This window comes from Ipomoea triloba, chromosome 14 (assembly GCF_003576645.1).
Source record: "Ipomoea triloba cultivar NCNSP0323 chromosome 14, ASM357664v1".
In the NCBI taxonomy this organism is placed as follows: Eukaryota; Viridiplantae; Streptophyta; class Magnoliopsida; order Solanales; family Convolvulaceae; genus Ipomoea; species Ipomoea triloba.
The window spans coordinates 17,851,275-17,869,433 of NC_044929.1; the positions used below are offsets into that span (position 1 = coordinate 17,851,275).

At 40.7% G+C, this 18,159-nt stretch overlaps 2 protein-coding genes across 2 annotated transcripts; one reads left to right on the top strand and one right to left on the bottom strand.

Annotated features, from left to right (window-relative positions):
- Window positions 1–918: 918 nt before the first annotated feature.
- On the bottom strand, window positions 919–2,930 carry LOC116004049. Its single transcript, XM_031243989.1, has 2 exons — window positions 2,827–2,930; window positions 919–1,765 (listed from the first exon to the last, which is right to left on the bottom strand). The coding sequence occupies exons 1-2, from the start codon at window positions 2,928–2,930 to the stop codon at window positions 919–921; spliced, it is 951 nt and encodes a 316-aa protein (XP_031099849.1).
- A 4,164-nt stretch (window positions 2,931–7,094) lies between these two features.
- LOC116004050 lies at window positions 7,095–9,814 on the top strand. The gene is made up of 4 exons (XM_031243991.1): window positions 7,095–7,122; window positions 7,281–7,672; window positions 9,538–9,636; window positions 9,725–9,814. The coding sequence occupies exons 1-4, from the start codon at window positions 7,095–7,097 to the stop codon at window positions 9,812–9,814; spliced, it is 609 nt and encodes a 202-aa protein (XP_031099851.1).
- Window positions 9,815–18,159: the final 8,345 nt, after the last annotated feature.

Consider the following 18,159-nt stretch of genomic DNA (forward strand, 5'->3'; position numbering starts at 1 on the left):
GCAACACGTTAGAAATTCTTGAATAGCTCAAATAATGAGTATGCAAAATATGGTTCTGACAGTAATAATGTGTTACCGGATGTATTTGAGTATTACTTGTGTAATATTGAGAACAATGTTTGAGTGTAATGCACAATATACAATTGAGTTTAGAATGTGTTTTTCCTAAGTTCAAGTGTCGTCTCTACTTTGCGTTGTGAGCCTTTTTATTTCCTTCAGCTCAGTAATGGAGCAGTAATGCTGAGGAGCTGAACGTTGGGCATCAATGCTGAGGAGCTGAACGTTGGACATCAATGCTGAGGAGCTAAACGTTGGGCATCAATGCTGAGGAGTTGAACCGTTGAGCATTGATGCTGAGGAGTGAAGTGTTGAACGGCTAATTGAACGTCCATTGTCTTGCTTTTGGGTCCTGCCAGTGGTTCCGGGTCGGTTACCCAATTATCCTGTCACCAGTCCCCACTCCCTAGCCAACGAGAGTGTTTGAGGTGGTTTGGGAGTAATGACCTGCGTATAAACTATTTTTTTTACGAACCATAAGAGAATTGTGACCGAGGTCAGGCCTCGGCCAATTTTTTTTTTTTTTTTTTTGGTTTTTGTTTTTGGTTTTTTGTTTTTGTTTTGTTTTGTTTTTTTTTTTGTTTGTTTTTGTTTTTGCTATTTTTTTTTTGTTTTTTTTTTGGTTTTTTGTTTTTGTTTTTTTTTTTGCCGTTCTGTGCGCGAGCTTACTTCGACCAGCCGTAGGCTTCGATCAAAGGTCTGCTCTACCGTCGGGTGGCTAGCGAGATCGGATCTCGTGCCGACCCTAAGGGAATGGAGTTTTTTTTTTTTTAAATATAATCAGGACGTACCATCAGCGAATGATTTTTTTTTGCGCTGCGCGGGCTTCTCCTCTAGCTCATTGTTTCTTCCTTCCTCGCCCTAGTTGCACCTTCTCTTCTTGGTGTTGGAGGCTAAAGGCTTAGGATCTTCTTCCTTTCGCCACACATTGCCGGGTAGGCCTTGTTGATGCTGGTACTGTCCTGGGTACTTAACGAATTGAGTGAAGTATCCGCTCTGCACCAGTTCCTCTACTTGTCCTTTTAAAGCATGGCACTCATCAGTATCATGTCCAACTCGTTGGTGGAACCGACAGTACTTGGTTTGGTCCTCGCACGTAGAAACTGCCATACACTCTGAGGGAAAATGCACCATTCCCATCTCCTCGGCGTGACTTAGAATCACGCTAACCGGGTGAGTAAGAGGTGTTAAGTGTTGCGGTGGGGCGAGCCGAGGCCTTTCTTGAACTTTCTCCTTCGTTGTGGATAACTGGTTTGGGTGTGGTGCGTGGTTGGTCGGACTAACTTTGTCAGGTCGTCCACTCCTCCTGCCCTCTTCCTCATCTTTCTTCTTTCTATCAGCCTCCTCGGCCTCAGCATAGCGGTTTGCTATCCTCATTAGCTCCTCATAGGAGCGTAGATGGTGAGTGTTCAGCTGTCTATGAAAATTGCATGACCTCAATGCCTGGATGAACATGAGGATTGTCGCCTTAGAATCGAAGTCGCACACATTGTTGACTTCCGTCTTCCATTTGCTTAAGAAATGTCTTAAGCTTTCGCCGATGTCCTGTTTTACTCCATAGAGATGTGAAAATGGTTTCTTATGTTGTATATGCCCAAAGAAATAAGTCAAGAAATGTTTGGACAACTCAGCAAAGTTTTGGATCGAACCGTCCGGAATCGTGTTGAACCAATCTTGGGCGGTTCCATCCAGAGTGGTCAAAAATGCTCTGCACATTAACATGTAGACTTTAAAATACGCTCAAAGTATGACTTAATTTGAAACATTTTTAATAACCTAAATATTAAACATACTTTTAAAAAGGCTTCAAACTAGGCTAGGCCAATTGTAGGCTCGGGCTTGAGCCTAACAAAAAGCTACATACAGGCTAAAGCCCAGACCTTAGTTTTAAATTTTCGTAATAGGCCCAGGCACGACCTAATTTTCTAAAGCTCGGCTCGGCCTATTTCCGCCCCTAGCAACGTACAATTATCTGGCAAGTATCGACGCTGAAAAATAGGCGTTGTCTCATGATGGTGGTCACCGCTATGGCATTATGACAATCAATTCATTAGAATCGTTTAACAATTCTCTTAAGGGTTGCCGTATGTTGCCAGTGATTACACTTGCCAGACTCACTTTCTATAAAATAAGGATAATATTCGTCGATAAGAGAACCAAACACACTCTTTAAATATTTGATAATAATCTAATCGACTTTATATATTTATCTTACTATAACCCTGTTTATACTTTTTATTCATTAGCAAATCATAAATATATTTATTAACTATACACAATTATAACTAATCATTACTATAATTATTAGAATCATAAATAATTAGTTTAATCATTACCTAATGAATACTTTAAGATATCAAATCATAAAAATATTTATTAATTATATACAATTATTTTTAATCATTACTATAATCATAACTCTCATAAATAATTAGTTTAATCATTACCTAATGAATACTTTAATCATTACTTAATGTATGTATAAACATGTGTATTTGGTTCCTTTGTATTCTCTCGTATTCTTATTTTTTAAAAATATAAAGCATCAACGCCTAAGACTTAGTCGTGTTCCCAAGAAAGAGAAACTTCAAACACGCCTAAGCTTTAATATTTTTTCCCTGTCTAGAATCTCAACCCAATCCTTCTCTATTTGGAATCCCATGTTTCATGCGGTCGTTGAGGAGTTAATGATTCGTTGATTTTTACAGGAAGTTTATTAAGGATTTTGGCTTGTTAGCGGCTCCCCTGACGTCATTATTAAAGTCTTACTCCTTTAATTGGATCGCTGCTGCAGACAATGCTTTTGTTAAGCTTAAAACCGTCGTCACGTCAGCACCGGTGCTATAGCTTCCAGACTTCGACGCACTATTCATTATCGAGTGTGACGCTTCAGGGGTGGGTATTGGAGCTGTTCTTCATCAACATAATCACCTTATTGCCTTCTTTAACCGCAAGCTTGCTAATTGGCATCATCAACTGGCTGCCTACAAAAGGGAGTTAATTGGTGATAGAGCCATTATTTCTGCAAGTCATCAACTGCCGCTCTGTAGGTGAAAGTTGGCTTCCATTACTTGTCATGTAAGCTAAGCCTTTCCGCTCGTGGAGTGCATAGCAGCGTAGGTCAACCGGTCAACCTACGGTAAGGGTGGTCCGAGAACGTCTTCATCTGTCACGATGCCTGTTAACACGAGTAGTACAATTGGTTACAAGTGACTTAGTTTTGTTGGTGTAGGTGGTTGTAACGAACGGTAGCTTTTGATGGATAGGCTGGGTGACCTTTTCTTTTTTTTTTTTTTTGGAGAGGAGTGAGGAGTGTATCCTAGATCAATAACTGATCCTCACAGCATTAGAACTACCCAAGAGGCCAATTTCATCTTGGCGCAATAGCGACCTGATTTCCCCAGGTAGATAAACAATCCACCTAAAGTCCTCGTTTTGACATCTACTCTTCTTGGCAATGGCATCAGCAACTTTGTTTTGTTCTCTTGGGACGTGGCTAATCTTGATCTCCCATCTTCTTTTCTTCAAACCTCTACAAAGCTCCACGATGTTTGTAGCCGGGCCATCATATTCCTCGTTTCCGTTTACAAGATTGGTGGCCTTAGCATAATCCGTTTCCACTTCCACTTTTCAATAGCCTCTTTCCCATGCAGTATGTATTCCGGTATAGATTCCCCAAACCTCAGCTTCTAGTGGTGTGCACTTGCCGTTCCTTCCCGCAAAAGCGCCTAAGAATGCTGACTCCGTGTTGCGGAAGACACCCCCAATGGTTGCATTTATGAATTTGTCAACGCAGCCATCAGTGTTAATCTTGATCCAGCCCGGTTCTGGTGGCGTCCACGGCTGAGTTCGTCGACCGTCTCCTCGCTGTCTTCCCATTGGCCCTACATTTCGTTCCAGGACTTCTTCAACTTCCTTGAATTGCTTGTACAGCCACTCGACCTTGTCCTTAACATCTCTCTCCAGTCCGTTGAAGACAAAGTCATTCCTCCACTTCCAGATCCTTCACATTGTGATTGCAGACCGCGCTCTTCTTCTTTTGCTCCTCTGGTCGACCTCCGTACCTGTCACATTCCTAGTTAGCCAGGTACCAAAATCTATCGAATTTGACATACCTGATCTGTCTTCGATGTTGATGCTCCTCCAAACTGCTTCTGCCACCAGGCACTTCCTAATGGTGTAGTCGACGTCCTCTTTCTCCGCTCCGCAAATGGCACATCGTTCGTTAGTTGTAAACCCTCTTTTCTTCTGCTCGGCGTTGCACATGATCCTTCCGTGTTTCACAAGCCAAACAAAGATCGAATTCGGTTGGGGATTCGAATCTTCCAGAGGCTGTGCCATTCGGTCTTCTCCTCACTTCTGTTCACTTACCTGATCAGATCGTAGGCCGACTTAGTGGAGAACGTGTTGCCTGAGGATTGACCCCATCCCATCTTGTCTTTCTTCCCATCGTCATTGAGGATCACCTTTGCTGCAATTTCCTTGCGTTTCTCCAGTGGGATAGCTACGTCCATTCTACTCCAGTCCCAAGTCCCCCTTCCGTTCCAAACCTCTGCCACTTTAAGCTCATCAGCATTTTGTTTAGGGGGCTAATTGCGTGATTACGAAGTGGTTCGCTGCCCACCCATCTCTCATTCCAGAACGACATAGTTCTCCCATTCCTTACCATCTTTATCATACCCTTCTCAAGTACTGGAGCCACTGCGCATATACCCTTCCAAATATTTGAATCCTTTCTTTTCCTCTTCATGTTCGCCACCTGGGCATTAGCTTTCATATATTTACATGAAATAACTTGGCCCACGTATTATTTTCCTCAGTTAGGACACGCCACCCTAGTTTAGTGAGCAAAGCAATGTTTAGACTTCTCATCGATTTGATTCATAGACCTCTTTCGTCTTTGGGGAGTGTCACCGTGTTCCAATTGACCATGCTCGTTTTCCTCACCACTCCATCACCTCCCCACAAGAAGGTTCTCGTTGTTTTATCAATTGCATCACAAACCCCTTTTGGTATGAGCATGGTTTGCATGGCATATGAAGGGATTGCATTCAACACAGATTGCACAAGAACCTGCCTTCCCGCTAAGCTTAGAAAACGCGTCTTCCACCCTTCCAGTTTTCTTTGAACTCTGTCCATGATGTTCTTACAATGGTCCTTGGTGATTCTCCCATGCAACGACGGGACCCCAAGGTACCTCCCCAAGTCCTGCGTCATGGGAATGCCCGCCAACTGCGCTAGGCTTTCTGCTTTTTGCCTGCCAACATTATTAGAAAAGAAAATGTTAGATTTTGCTTTGTTAATCTTTTGGCCCGAGTACTTACAGAAAGTTTCAAGGCAGTTCATGACGGTTCGGATTTGGTCCTCCTCTGCTTCCGCAGAGAGGACCATATCATCCGCAAAGAACAAGTGGGAGATAGGCAGTCCGTTCTTTGATGCCTTGATTCCTTTCCAGTGTCCTTGATTCACAGCTCTGGAGATAATATGCCCTAGTCTTTCGATGCACAACACGAACAGGTAAGGTGAGATGGAGTCCCCTTGGCGCACTCCGCGCTCTGGTTTGAACCTTTCCAATTTCCTTCCTTCCCAGAGAATTGCTATGCCCGTAGTTTCCACACACTACATGATGTTTCTTATCCAATTGGTATTTAGACCGACCTCCCTTAGGGTGGGTCGAATAAAGCTCCAATCCAGTCGGTTATAAGCTTTCTCCAAGTCGATTTTAAGAATCATGTACCCTGTTTTGCCTCTTTCAGTATTAATAGAGTGCAAGAGCTCCTGGTATATCACAATGTTGTCCGTAATTTGTCGTTTTGCCACAAAGCTGCTTTGGTTAGGGCAAACCAAATCCGGCATAATGCTCTTGAGCTAGTTCGTCATGACCTTTGTTACTAGCTTGTACGCGACGTTACACAAGCTTATTGGTCTGAGTTGCGTGACTCTCTCCGGGTTTTCCACTTTAGGAATGAGGACGAGATTAGTTTCATTGAGTCCTTTCGGGAGCTTGCCACTGTCAACAAAATCAGCCACCAACTTGTACATGCTTTCCGCCACTGTGCTTCAATATTTTTGGTAAAACATAGCGTGGAACCCGTCCGGCCTAGGGGCTTTTAGGGGCGCCATGTCCATAATAGCTTGTTTGACTTCCTCCTTGCTAACCACTCTGCTGAAGAAATCCCAACGAACTTCGTCAAGTTGTGGGAACATTCCATTAATATCGCTAGTGTCCTCTATTACGGCTTCCTTCATGTACAAGGTCTTATAATAGTCCTGAACTAGAGCCTTGATCGCGTCCAAGTCGTCAATCCATTCATCATTGTTGCTCGTAAGCCCTTTGATCTTTCCTCTTCTACGTTTTACCATCGTCGCTGCATGGTAGAATCTAGTGTTTTTGTCGACAGATTTAAGAGTTATTTCCAGTAATGGTCCTCCGACTATGTTGATTTTCCAAAATTAGTCCCCGACTTTTAATTTGGATAATTTAGGTCCCTTGACTTTCAAATTCTTTCCAATGTTGGTCATTTCGTCAAATTTTGGTTAAATTGAGGTCAAATGAAGGGGTAAACTTGTCCGTTCACATGTTTAGTGTATTGTTACTCGTATTTCTCATATCCTATACACTGTATATATTAATATAATCTCAGTCGAAGTCTCAACCGAAGCCATATAATCTCATTCGATGTCTCTTCGATTGATATTATATTCATATATATTGCGTATAGGACAGAAGAAATACGAGTATACAAGTGAACGGACAATTTTACCCCTTCATTTGACCTCAATTTAACCAAAATTTGACGAAAGGACCAACATTGGAAAGAATTTGAAAGTTAAGGGACCTAAATTGTCCAAATTAAAAATCGGGGACTAATTTTGGAAAATAAACATAGTCGGAGGACCATTGTTGGAATTAACTCCCTGATTTAATCCACTCTTCCTTTGATCTTTGGAACCAATTGAGCTCTTCTTGGTGAAGCACACTAGTACAAACTTGACAAAAAATATTATACTATTAGCATCTGTTGTTTGAAAATTAGATGCTGAAATTCGCGCGGTGGCATTTTTGTAATATTATGAACAATTATTAGTATCTGTTATTTAAAATAACAGTAGAGAAATCACGGCCATTTTTTTAAAAAAAATTCGTAAACGACAGGCGACTGTTCTAAAATAGAATAGTCGCCTGTTCTGTATATTATAAAAAAAAAATTAATAAAAAGAAGTCTCTAGAGCTGCAGCTGTCGCCTCAGATAGTCAGATCAGACAACCTTTCTTCACCAACAACACAACATATCTCCTTTTTTCACCAACTCCAAGTGGACCTTCACAAGCCACCGCCGTCCATCTACAACAGCCACCACCGTCGACCTCTAGCAGCCACCGCCGTCGACCTATAGCAGCCACCGCCGTCGACCTCCAGCAACCACCGCCTGCAACCTCCAGCAGCGCCACAGCCCGCAACCTCTGCCATCTCATTTGCCGCTTCAGCTATGGTTTGATAGGGAAGGCTTGCCGGCGACCTCCAGTGGCGACCACCAGCTGCGAAGAGTCGAAGACGTCCAGTGCGTCGACCTCCCTCCAGCTGCAACTTCCACCGGCGTCCCCTGCTCATCAGGTACGTACGTACTGCTTTCTGTTTTTTTTTTTAATTTTATTATTATTATTATTATTATTATTATTATGTTGTGATATAATGTATGTCTTATTATTATTTTTTTTACAAATATAATGCAAATCTATTAAATGTATGTGTTATTATGTAGTCTATTTCATTATTTTTTTTTAAGGTAAATGTAAATTTATTAAAAACCAAACAAGTATATATGTGCTTGGGGTATATTATTATTGTAAAGTGTAGTATTGTGTATAAATTTAAACTCCTTATAATCAATTTTTCAAATTAAATTTTATAAATAAATATAAACATCAAATTCATTAAAAAAAATACATATAAACTAAATCTTAAAGATCCCTCAATTATAAATGAAAACTAAACTCTTAAAACATTTATAACATATCCTTATACATATATGTCAATATCATTTGAAGATGACAAAGAGAATTGGAGATGATGTCAACTTGCCCACCCCTACTAATCAAGTTTAGTTAACTAATTTTACAATAATCAAGTTTAGTTAACTAATTTTACAATTTAATAGTAATTTAAGTTAACAAGAAAATACTTCACAGAAAAGAAAAAGAAATCTAAGAAATTAACTTAATATTCTATTCTTATCTTCAAAATTATGTGTATCATAATGTTTATGAAGAATGACAATTAGCTTAAGTAATTTAGAGACGAAAAAAGTTTAATTATTGGATCGGAATCTGTTTGCCTAAGGATTGACATAATAATAATAACAAAAATAGAAATATTGGATGGACCAAATGCTTAATTATAGATTCTCAATTATATTATATAGACTAAATGCATTATCCATCTTCATTTGTTCGTATCTCATATTATATGTGCTTAGGTTAAAGTTTTATAATCTTGCAGACGAGAGATATGGATTGTAGTTGGATGTATGGGAAACGCAATACACATGAATATATGTTAGGGGTTGAAAATTTTATAAAATATGCTGAAGAAAATAAAAGCAAAAATGGTGAAGACTTTATTGTGTGCCCATGCTATGATAGTAAGAATCTTATGAAATTTCGTAATTCTGAACAAGTGAGGAGTCATTTAATATGCCGCGGCTTTAGGAAAGATTATAATAGGTGGATATGGCATGGTGAAAGTGTATTTCCTAGTAATAGAATAGACAATGATGAAGAGAATGATGATGATAATGATGAAAAGAATGTAGACAATGAGGAGAATGAAGAGAATGATCGAATAGATGAACTCATGCGTGATATTCAAGGAGATGATAGTGAAATGCCTCCTATATTTGAAAGTTTTTCTATTGATTCAGAAAAACCTTTGTACCCTGGGTGTAGTAAATTTACAAAGTTATCTGCCGTGCTAAAATTATATAACTTAAAAGCAATGAATGGGTGGAGTGATAAGAGCTTTATGCAATTATTAGACCTTTTAAAAGGCATGCTTCCTAATGATAATGAGCTTCCTATTTCAACTTATGAGGCTAAGAAAATGTTGTGCCCGCTAGGCATGGAGGTCAAGAAGATACATGCATGTCCAAATGATTGTGTATTGTATAGGAAAGAATACAGTAATTTGCATGTATGTCCAAAGTGTGGAGCATCACGTTATTAGAGAAAAAATGTTGCTTATGGGTGTGAGGATAAGAAAAGCCCTCTAGCAAAGGTGCTATGGTATTTACCCGTGATACCAAGATTCAAACGCTTATTTGCAAATCCAAATGATGCAAAGAATTTGCAGTGGCATGCTATAGGGAGGAAAGAAGATGTAAAGGTAGAATACAATAATATTTATTAGTTATTAATTTGTTGTTAATTAATTGTTAGCTAGATTACAAATAATGTTTACTATATTTTTGTTTGTTTTTTTAGTGTCCTCAACAACCGGGTGGTGTTGAGTGTGGATACTATACTATGAAGTATATGCATGAACTATGCACAAAATATTCCACGTTCACTTCTTTGGATGAGGTACATATAAAGTGATATATATTAACTAAGTATTTGGTAATAATTGAATTATAATTTATTACTAATATAATTAATAATTTATTTGTAGGGTTTTCAAGAGACTATGGCATACTCCATAGAAGAAATTGATGAGATTTGCGAAACATGGGCCAAGTATTTTTATAATGAATGTGTATAAGTGTGCTTATCGTGATGGAGTATTTAGATTCGATATTAATGGTTGGATTATATGTATTATTTTGGATTATATATATTATGGATTATTGTAGTTTAGTTAATTTGAATTGTAGTGTGGATTTATATTTTGAATTGCGATGTATATATAGTTTGGATTCTATTATGAATTGTGGAATATAATTTTGTTAATGAATATTGTGGATTGTGTAATATAAGTGTGTTGAAGGATAATATTGTGGAGTATTGATATAATGTACTGTAGCAGGGGTTAATAAAATTAATAAAAATATTTTTAAAAAAATAGCAATAGGGGCGTCTGTTCTTTGTTAAGAACAGACGCTTAAAACACTGAAAATTGGCGACTCTGAACAACAGACGCCTAAAGTCGTAACTATCAGCGCCTTGTTCATATGCACCTGTTGTAAAAAAGACGCCTATAGCTTCAAACAACAGACGCGAATCACCTGTTTTGTACTAGTGGCACTTCCTCTAGTTCATCTCTTAATTTCCTCTGTAGTTTAATGAGGCCATTGTGCGGTTGATCGTCCATCTTCTTTTGAATCCTCTTAATCCTCGCCATAAGCTTATTTTTCCTCTTATCAATACTGCCAAACTCCTATTTATTCCAATTCGAGCAGCGGCATTGCATGGTTGACAGATTATCCAGAATTGGTTTGTTGGAGTCCCACCCTTGTTCAACTAGATTAAGGAAGTTCGGGTGCCTACTCCAAGCAACTTGGAACTGAAAGGTGTGCTCCTTGTTAGCCTTAGTCTCCTTTTCCAGTTCGATGGGGATAGGTGAGTGGTCTGAGCACACCCTGGCCAAGTGTGACACTTTGGTCTCCGGGTACTTGGTAATCCACTCCATGTTGCATAGTGCTTTATCAAGGAGTGCCCCGGTAAAGGTAGCTTCGTCCCTTCCTCTCGTCCACGTGTACCTGGCGCTAACAAAACCCAAGTCAATCAAACCTTCCTTAAAAATCCACTCTCTCATACCTGCACATCTGTGATTGTGAAAGTTATCCTTGTTGCTAACGTTCTCCAGGCATATGATTGCGTTGTAGTCCCCTATCGTGAGCCATTCTTCGTTTAGTTCAAAGTGATCGATAGACAGAGTCTCCCAAAGCTTATTTCTAAGCTGGTGTGTCGGGCTTCCGTAAACGAAGGACACTAAGCCCAGTCTTTCTTTTCCATTACTAATGTTTGTTAGCACAAACTACGGGTTAGTAGCTATGATGTCCACGTTTATGTTGTTTCTCCATAGGAGCCAAATGCCCCCGTTAAAGCCGACAACTTCAAATCTAATCCAATTTTCAAAACCAAAGTTTTTGCAAGCCCTATCCGCTGCATTCCTAGATATCCTAGGCTCCAACAGACCAACTAAATCCGGCTTAGTCTTCTTGACCAGAGAGAGGAGCGCACGTCTGAATCCTCTCGACGCAGCTCCCTGACAGTTCCAACATAGAATCTTCATAACAAAACACAGAGAAGGAGCGGAAACAACGCTGGGAATGCAGCACATGAGCTTCACTGCTCCACAGCCTCAAGGCCAGCCGAAGTCTGACCTTCATCAAAGACAACGTCCATCATAGGATCCCCTGTTCCGCCCGTGTCGTGATCTTTATCATCATCCGGTGGGTCTTGGTGGTGATCACCTATACCAGCCTGAAATTAGAAGACTTCTATCATTCTCCCTTCCTCAGTTATCACCGTCTTCTCTACTCGGTTTCTCATTTCGAACCCTCTGACCACCGTGTGATTCTCTGTTCCCGCAGCTTGGTTTGGCTGTCTTTTGCTCTTGTCTGTGCTCTTGCCTGTGCTCTTAGTCCCTTGCCTTGAACAGTCTTTGTTTCCCCATTGTGGTCTCTCTATTGGGTCTCGAGTTGTCGTTGAGTAGTTGGGCTTCCGTGATCTGAACATGTGGTCTCTTCCCTTTCCCTGAAAGTAGTGCGCTTGATGGGCCTTCCGATCTGTCCAGCCTGTTAAGCTCCTCTTGGGCCTCCTCTTCATAATCCTCTTCTAGGTTCTCCAGTGCCCCGTACCTTGAATTATTCCATACTGTAAAACCTTCTTTATTAAATTTGCCCGTGTTGCTTCCATAATTTCCTCCTCCCTTTCCTTTTCCGTTATCATTCCTTCCTTCCATAGTCTTCCCATAATTCCGCCTAGGATCTCCATTATTTTGGTAGTTTCTAGGCTTTCTTTGGGCGATCATCCAGCTTCTATATTTGTCTCCTAACGGTCGGCTAAATCCCTGATTTCCCGCACTTCCTTCTCCCGCCTTCCATGTTGGTCCCTTCCTTGTCTCCGTCGTTGGGTCATCTTCGCTCGCCGGAGCTCCGTCGCCTTCCGCTGGCATTGTTTCCTCTGGCTGTTCGTCAGTAATTTTGCATGCTTCTTTTCGGTGCCCCACCATTCCACATTTGAAGCACACAAGATAGAGGCCTTCGTACTCTATTGTTCGCATCTTGTTTTTTAGGGTGAATCTTGCCAGCAGTGGCTTCGTTATATCCACTTCCACTCAAACTCTCGCAAATAGACCTCTTGAGGCCATGCTCGTTGCGTGATCGACCTTCTTAGCAGTTCCAATCATGTCACCGACTCGCATCAAGAACTCATAGTCATAATATTCAATTGGTAGGCATGGAAACCGAACCCAGACCAGCAAACGTTGTGTTGCATCCCGCATGGGGTCGAAATCCGGTTCCCATTCCTTCACAGCAAGACAATGATCCAAGACTGTCCATGGTCCTTCAAGTTTCGCATGTTCATAATCTGCTACCGAAGAAAAACGAACCAGGAAGTACCCGTTTTGAATGGCGATGAGATCCATCCCTGACTTGAGGTAATTGTAGCCTACTGTTCTCCCTAACACCTTTATGATCAAAGTAATTTCCAGCGCTTCCTCATCCTTCTCTTCTCCTCCTTTGTTAATTTAATCACTGGGCATTCAGGATCATTGTCTTCTTGTTCCCCGGCTTCATCATCCGAGACATCGTCGGTAAGATCTTCCCTATCCCTTAATCCAGTCAGGGCTCTCCGAAAAGATATCGTTGGCCTTTTCGCCGTTTGGTTCAACGGATCGGTTTGCTCCTCAATGGTATTCTGCGATTCCTGCATCAGTGTGGTCACGCCGTCCTCCTCCATCTGCACTGTTTCCTCATCCCTTTCACGGGATCCTCTTTTCGTTTTCTTAGTGCTGCGTCGAAGGAGATCAGCTTCCTCCGACATGGCTCCGGCCACCTTCTGGTTTTCTGACTGCGTAGAGAGCATTTTTACGCACTGTTGCAAAAATCCCCGCCTAGGCGCTAGGTGCTCTTAGACCGAGGCGAGTTGCTCCCTAGGCATCCGCCTAGGTGGCCGGCCGCCTAGCGCCTAACTCGGCCGATTAGGCCGAGTTTGCGGCCGACTGGGCCGAGTTAACTCGCCCAACTCGGCAGAGTTACCAGAGTTAACTCGAGCGAATCGGCCTTGTTAATTTTATTATTACATTTATATATATTTAAATTTATTTATTTATATAAGTAAGAGAAGTAAGAGATATATGTATAATATATATAATATAATATATGACATACATGCACACACATGAATTAATTTTTTGTTTTTATAGGTCGCCGCCTAGAACCGCCTAGGCGCCGCCTAGACCGCTTAGGCGCTAGGAGCTATTCTACTGCCCGACTAGCGCCTAGCGCCTACTGCAACCATGGTCTCCACGCGTGTGAGTGTGTGTGGGAGGCTACTGGATTATTTCCACGCACGCTCACACGCGTGTGGCTATCCTGTTGGGTCCTCTAGGGCTCCGATCTTGCCTGGTTCGCTCTTTAAGCTCAACTTTTGCTCCTATTTGCTCCCGGGGCTCCTGTTTCACCTCCTTTAGGGTAAAAGTAGCTTCTGTGTCTCGGTTAGTGATTTTCAAGCATTTATGAGCACAATTCATCATGTAAGGATGCTATAGACGTGACAAAACACCCTAATATGAGCTTGATTTAAGGGTATCTCGGAGGCTTATCAAATTTTCCACACTTTGGTTCTTGCTTGCCCTCAAGCAAGACAATTTACTATCTAAGCACATAAGCCTCCGAGATATTATCTCGTGTAAAACAAAGCTTTTGGCAAATCAAAATGATGGGTGTCTAAGATTGTTGAAACGGGAGAAATCATTTGTGTTATCTACAAAGGATTTTGGTCAGATGTCATCAACTCAAGAAATATTTTCGAGAAATAAACACCTTTCGTAGATAGACAAGTAAAATAAAGGATCACACTCCTCGCACCATACGCAAGCATGCATTTCCGAAGTTTTGGTTCACCTTCTATTTAAATAGGGCCTCTAGCCGATCCCGCTAGTATAACACATACACAAAGCTATATAAACAAATATTTCCACACTTTAGAGATCAAAACGGGGTTTAAAATTAGAAAAGGGATAAGAGGATAAACCAAGTATGCATCCCTCTTTCCACACTTTAGCTTCCAGCATAGGCCTGCTCCCGTTATAGATGCTCTATAAGAAATGGAGACATAACATACAAAAGGGTTTTCAGAGTACTATTCAATTATTGTAAGCTGATAGAAATATAAAAGCAATAAAACATAAACATAGATAATAAAGCATGTAAATAAACGAAATTATTCAAAATAGAAATGCGAATATTTAAAGTGCATAAAAGTAAAGCAGTTGGAATGTAAATAACATAAAGCGATAAAAATAAAGTAAAGCAAAGTAAAGTAAAAAAAATAAAGGTCGGAACCCCGCGCATAAGGAACCTAATGTTTTGATGGGACCAACAACCAATGTAACCAATGTCACTCGGACTTCAGAATCAAGTGTCAAATGTCAGGATTGAGAACGGACAAGGGAGGCATCACTGATCGCCGAAGGAAGGAGGGTGGAACTGGCTATCAAATCTAGCCTCTAGCTCTGTAATTCTTCTATCATTCTCCTCTACCGCCCTTCTCATGCGATTAAGCTCTTCAGTGTGGACGTCTTACCTCGCAGAAATGGAAGTGAATTGGCCTTCCTGCCATGTGCGCTGCTCATGCCAATAGGTCATCTGCTCATTATGGAACTGCCCGTGGAAAGTCTGAGTCATCTCCCATTCCATAGAAGTAGGGCCTTGCTCCTGTGCAGCTTCGTCCTCTTCATTCTCTTCATCATCCTCATCGTTGTCGTCAGAAGCTTCTAAATCTGGTGCATCATCACCTCCTAATCTCATGTTCATGGCAAAGAACTCACCAACAGTGAAAGCAATCGTGGTACCTTCATCTTTTTCTCCCATAAGACGGTCTGTAAGGCCCAACCCCTGGCACAGTCTAGTAACAAAAGGTCCAATGAAAACAGTCTGAACCTTAGGCTTAAGTTGGGTTTGGAGCCATTTTCTCGCTTGCACTCCCATGTTGATTCCCACTTCATTCTCCATACATATAAAAGAGATCTTGCTTATAGACCTTGTTACGGTTGGTGGTTCTGCCGGAGAGATTCACTGCAAAGGCTAATTTGATAGCCTTTAAAGCATTCCTTGTGATGAGATTTGCCTTGAGGTTTGATGAATTGTAAGGGGCATTGTTGGTGATGCTTCTCCAATACTGAATAGCAACAGCTTCTGAATCAAAATCTTCCTTAAACTCTCTGAATATGGCATAGAGATGTTCTCGTTGGTGTGGAATCCAAGCGTAACACCTAAAGTGTTAACTAACATACTATAGTGGTTGTCGAACAGTCTAAAGGAAATGGACTCTCTTGCATTGTTAACTTCTTTGCATATCTCCAATGTCGCCAAAAATTCATATGTGACTGGCGCGAATGTAGGTCCTCTCCACTCGAATAGACGGGGGAGCTGTCGGTGCCTAATCAGTCTATTTACCTCATCCAAGCAACCAAACTCTATTAAAACGTTGTCATCAAAGTAGCGGCCGACTGAAAGCTGTTTTCCCTTATAATTATCTACCGAGGTCAGTTGAAGGGGTGTCAAGTGCCTAAGCGACCTTGACCCACGCTCCTGGGGAGCTTGCTGAACTGCAGTTTGCGGTCGAGCTCGCGACCTGCTGGATTCACCGTGATCATATTTAGTTTTCTTTGCAATCTCTTTAGCTCGTCCCATCCTACGAAATTTTAGAAATTAACATTCATGGTAATTGGTTTTGGATAAATATCTTTCAAATAAGTCACCATTGGATTCATGTAAAATTCTTTGTCAAGATAATGGATTTCAAACATATAGGGTTAAGGATTTTTGAAAATTTTGACATAGTTTCCCCTATATTTTGAACAATTCTAGCATAAGAATATCAACAATATCATTCCATTATCACACACATGCATGATTTCATCATAAGATAATTCAATTTGATAGTCAAATAAGAAGTCAACTATAAAAGTCAAGAAATTCAAAAAGTTAACTTCATCTTCTTCCCCAAATTCAAAAATTAGGGTTTGAAATTGAAAATTCAATTTGGACAATGTAACATGTGAAAAGTCAAATTGATGACATATAATAGTTCTACAACAAGTTTACTCATCAATTCAAGCATCAATTTCACAATTTGAACAAAAAATTTAACAAACCCATATGCTCAACAATGGTGTTCACACTTGAAGCTCAAAAATAAATATCAATCCATCAATGGAATCATCAATAATGAAAGAAAACATTAAAGGATAGTTCTAAGAAGCATTATAAACCAATTTAAACATTCAAATCATTCAAAATCATGCAAGGTAATGTAGAAGAAATTTCACATTCAAGCTCTTCCAAACTCATGGATTTTCAAAAATAAATGGTTAAAAGATAAGAAATTACCTTGATGGTGATGTTTCAACCCTTCTTGAAGTAAAAATAAGATATATGTTCAAAGCTTGAGTATGGATTGCACCTTGCATGGAGAAGAAAAGAAAAAATAGGGTTGAGAAGCAAAAATGGCATGGAAGGCCGAATGGGGGGGGGAGGGTTTATCTCGTAGGGATGCCTTCACGCCGGCGACATGCGTGTGTGCGTGCGTGGGGGCTTACTGCCTCGCTCCCACGCACGGCTACACGCGTGTGAGCGTGCGTGGGGGCTTACTGCCTCGTTCCCACGCACGGCTACACACGTGTGATCCTGCGTGTCAGCGCGGTGCACTATTTTCTTCCAGTCTTGGTCTCTCCCTTCATACCTATGCCCGAATTATGCTTTTCCAATGCATTTTTAGTCTCGAATCCTACAAGTTAGTCCTCAAAAACATGGTACCATTGGAGTTGTAACAAATTATTAGAACAAAAACATAAAAAAAAACTTTAAAAGAAACAATTTATTGAACCTTGGGTTGCCTCCCAAGTAGCGCCACGGTTTACGTCATTGGCTAGACGCATGATACCTTTGTTCAAGAATCAACCATACTCCTTGGTAGTGGGTAAGAAGCATTTTGGTACCCACGTATTCTTCCATGTAAGCTTATCATTTCTCCACTTCGGTTTTGGTTTAGTTTTCGTTTTGATCGTCACCCTTACACTATCATCTTCTTCCTTCATTCTTTCCTTCTCATCATTTGTGGCTTGTCCATCAAATCTCAGGGTTATTTCACCTGAACTCACATCTATGCGTGCATGACACGTAGCCAAAAATGGTCTTCCAAGAATTAAGGATCCATGGTGCTCATTATCACCCATCTTGCAAACAACAAAGTCGACAAACTCAAGAAATTTTCCTACTCGTACTAAAACATCTTCCGTCAAGCCTTCAGGATACCATGTGGTTCCGTCAGCTAAACGTAGAGTCAGCCTTGTCGGTTTCAAGCTTGGTAAGCTCAATTTTTTAAAAAGATTTGAAGACATGACATTAATAGAAGCTCTAAGATCGGCAAGAGCATTTTGAGGTTCCATGTTCTGTATAGAACAAGGAATCAACAAAGCTCCAGGGTCCCCCTTCTTTCTGGGGTAACCTTCAGTCAAACAAGCTGAAGATTGTTGGCTTAAGCAAGTAAAATTATCACAATTGTCATCATCAAATAACTTACCGCATTCCTTGTTATTGAAAAATTTTCGGATAAAAGCATTAATTGTACCTTCTCGTGCCGCTTCTTTCTCTTTTGAACTTTTGATTTTGTCTCGTGGTAGCTCCTTTTCTTTTGGGCACATTTCCGAAGTGGTTTTCTCCTTGCTTTCCTTCATTGAGATTGTGCACTAACCGCTCGCACTTTTTAATTCGAGATCGGGACTACAAGAGGTAGTCTCGTTTTTCTTGTCTTCTACCTTACATTGGCATATTCCGCAAATAGCATCCATCGGGTCACATTTTCCATGTTCTTCTTCCTTGGCATCAAAAGCATTGACTCTCTCTTTTTGGATTGTTCTCAGTGTTACTAGGG

Bases quoted from the DNA above. Each gene is read 5' to 3' on its own strand.
- LOC116004049 (XM_031243989.1), bottom strand. From the start codon at position 2,930: ATGAATAGTGCGTCGAAGTCTGGAAGCTATAGCACCGGTGCTGACGTG. The intron at 1,766-2,826 runs GTAAGACTTTAA...GTTAATGTGCAG, and splicing joins GCAGCGATCCAATTAAAGGA to AGCATTTTTGACCACTCTGG.
- LOC116004050 (XM_031243991.1), top strand. From the start codon at position 7,095: ATGCTGAAATTCGCGCGGTGGCATTTTT. The intron at 7,673-9,537 runs GTACGTACGTAC...TTGTTTTTTTAG, and splicing joins CGGCGTCCCCTGCTCATCAG to TGTCCTCAACAACCGGGTGG. The intron at 9,637-9,724 runs GTACATATAAAG...ATTTATTTGTAG, and splicing joins CGTTCACTTCTTTGGATGAG to GGTTTTCAAGAGACTATGGC.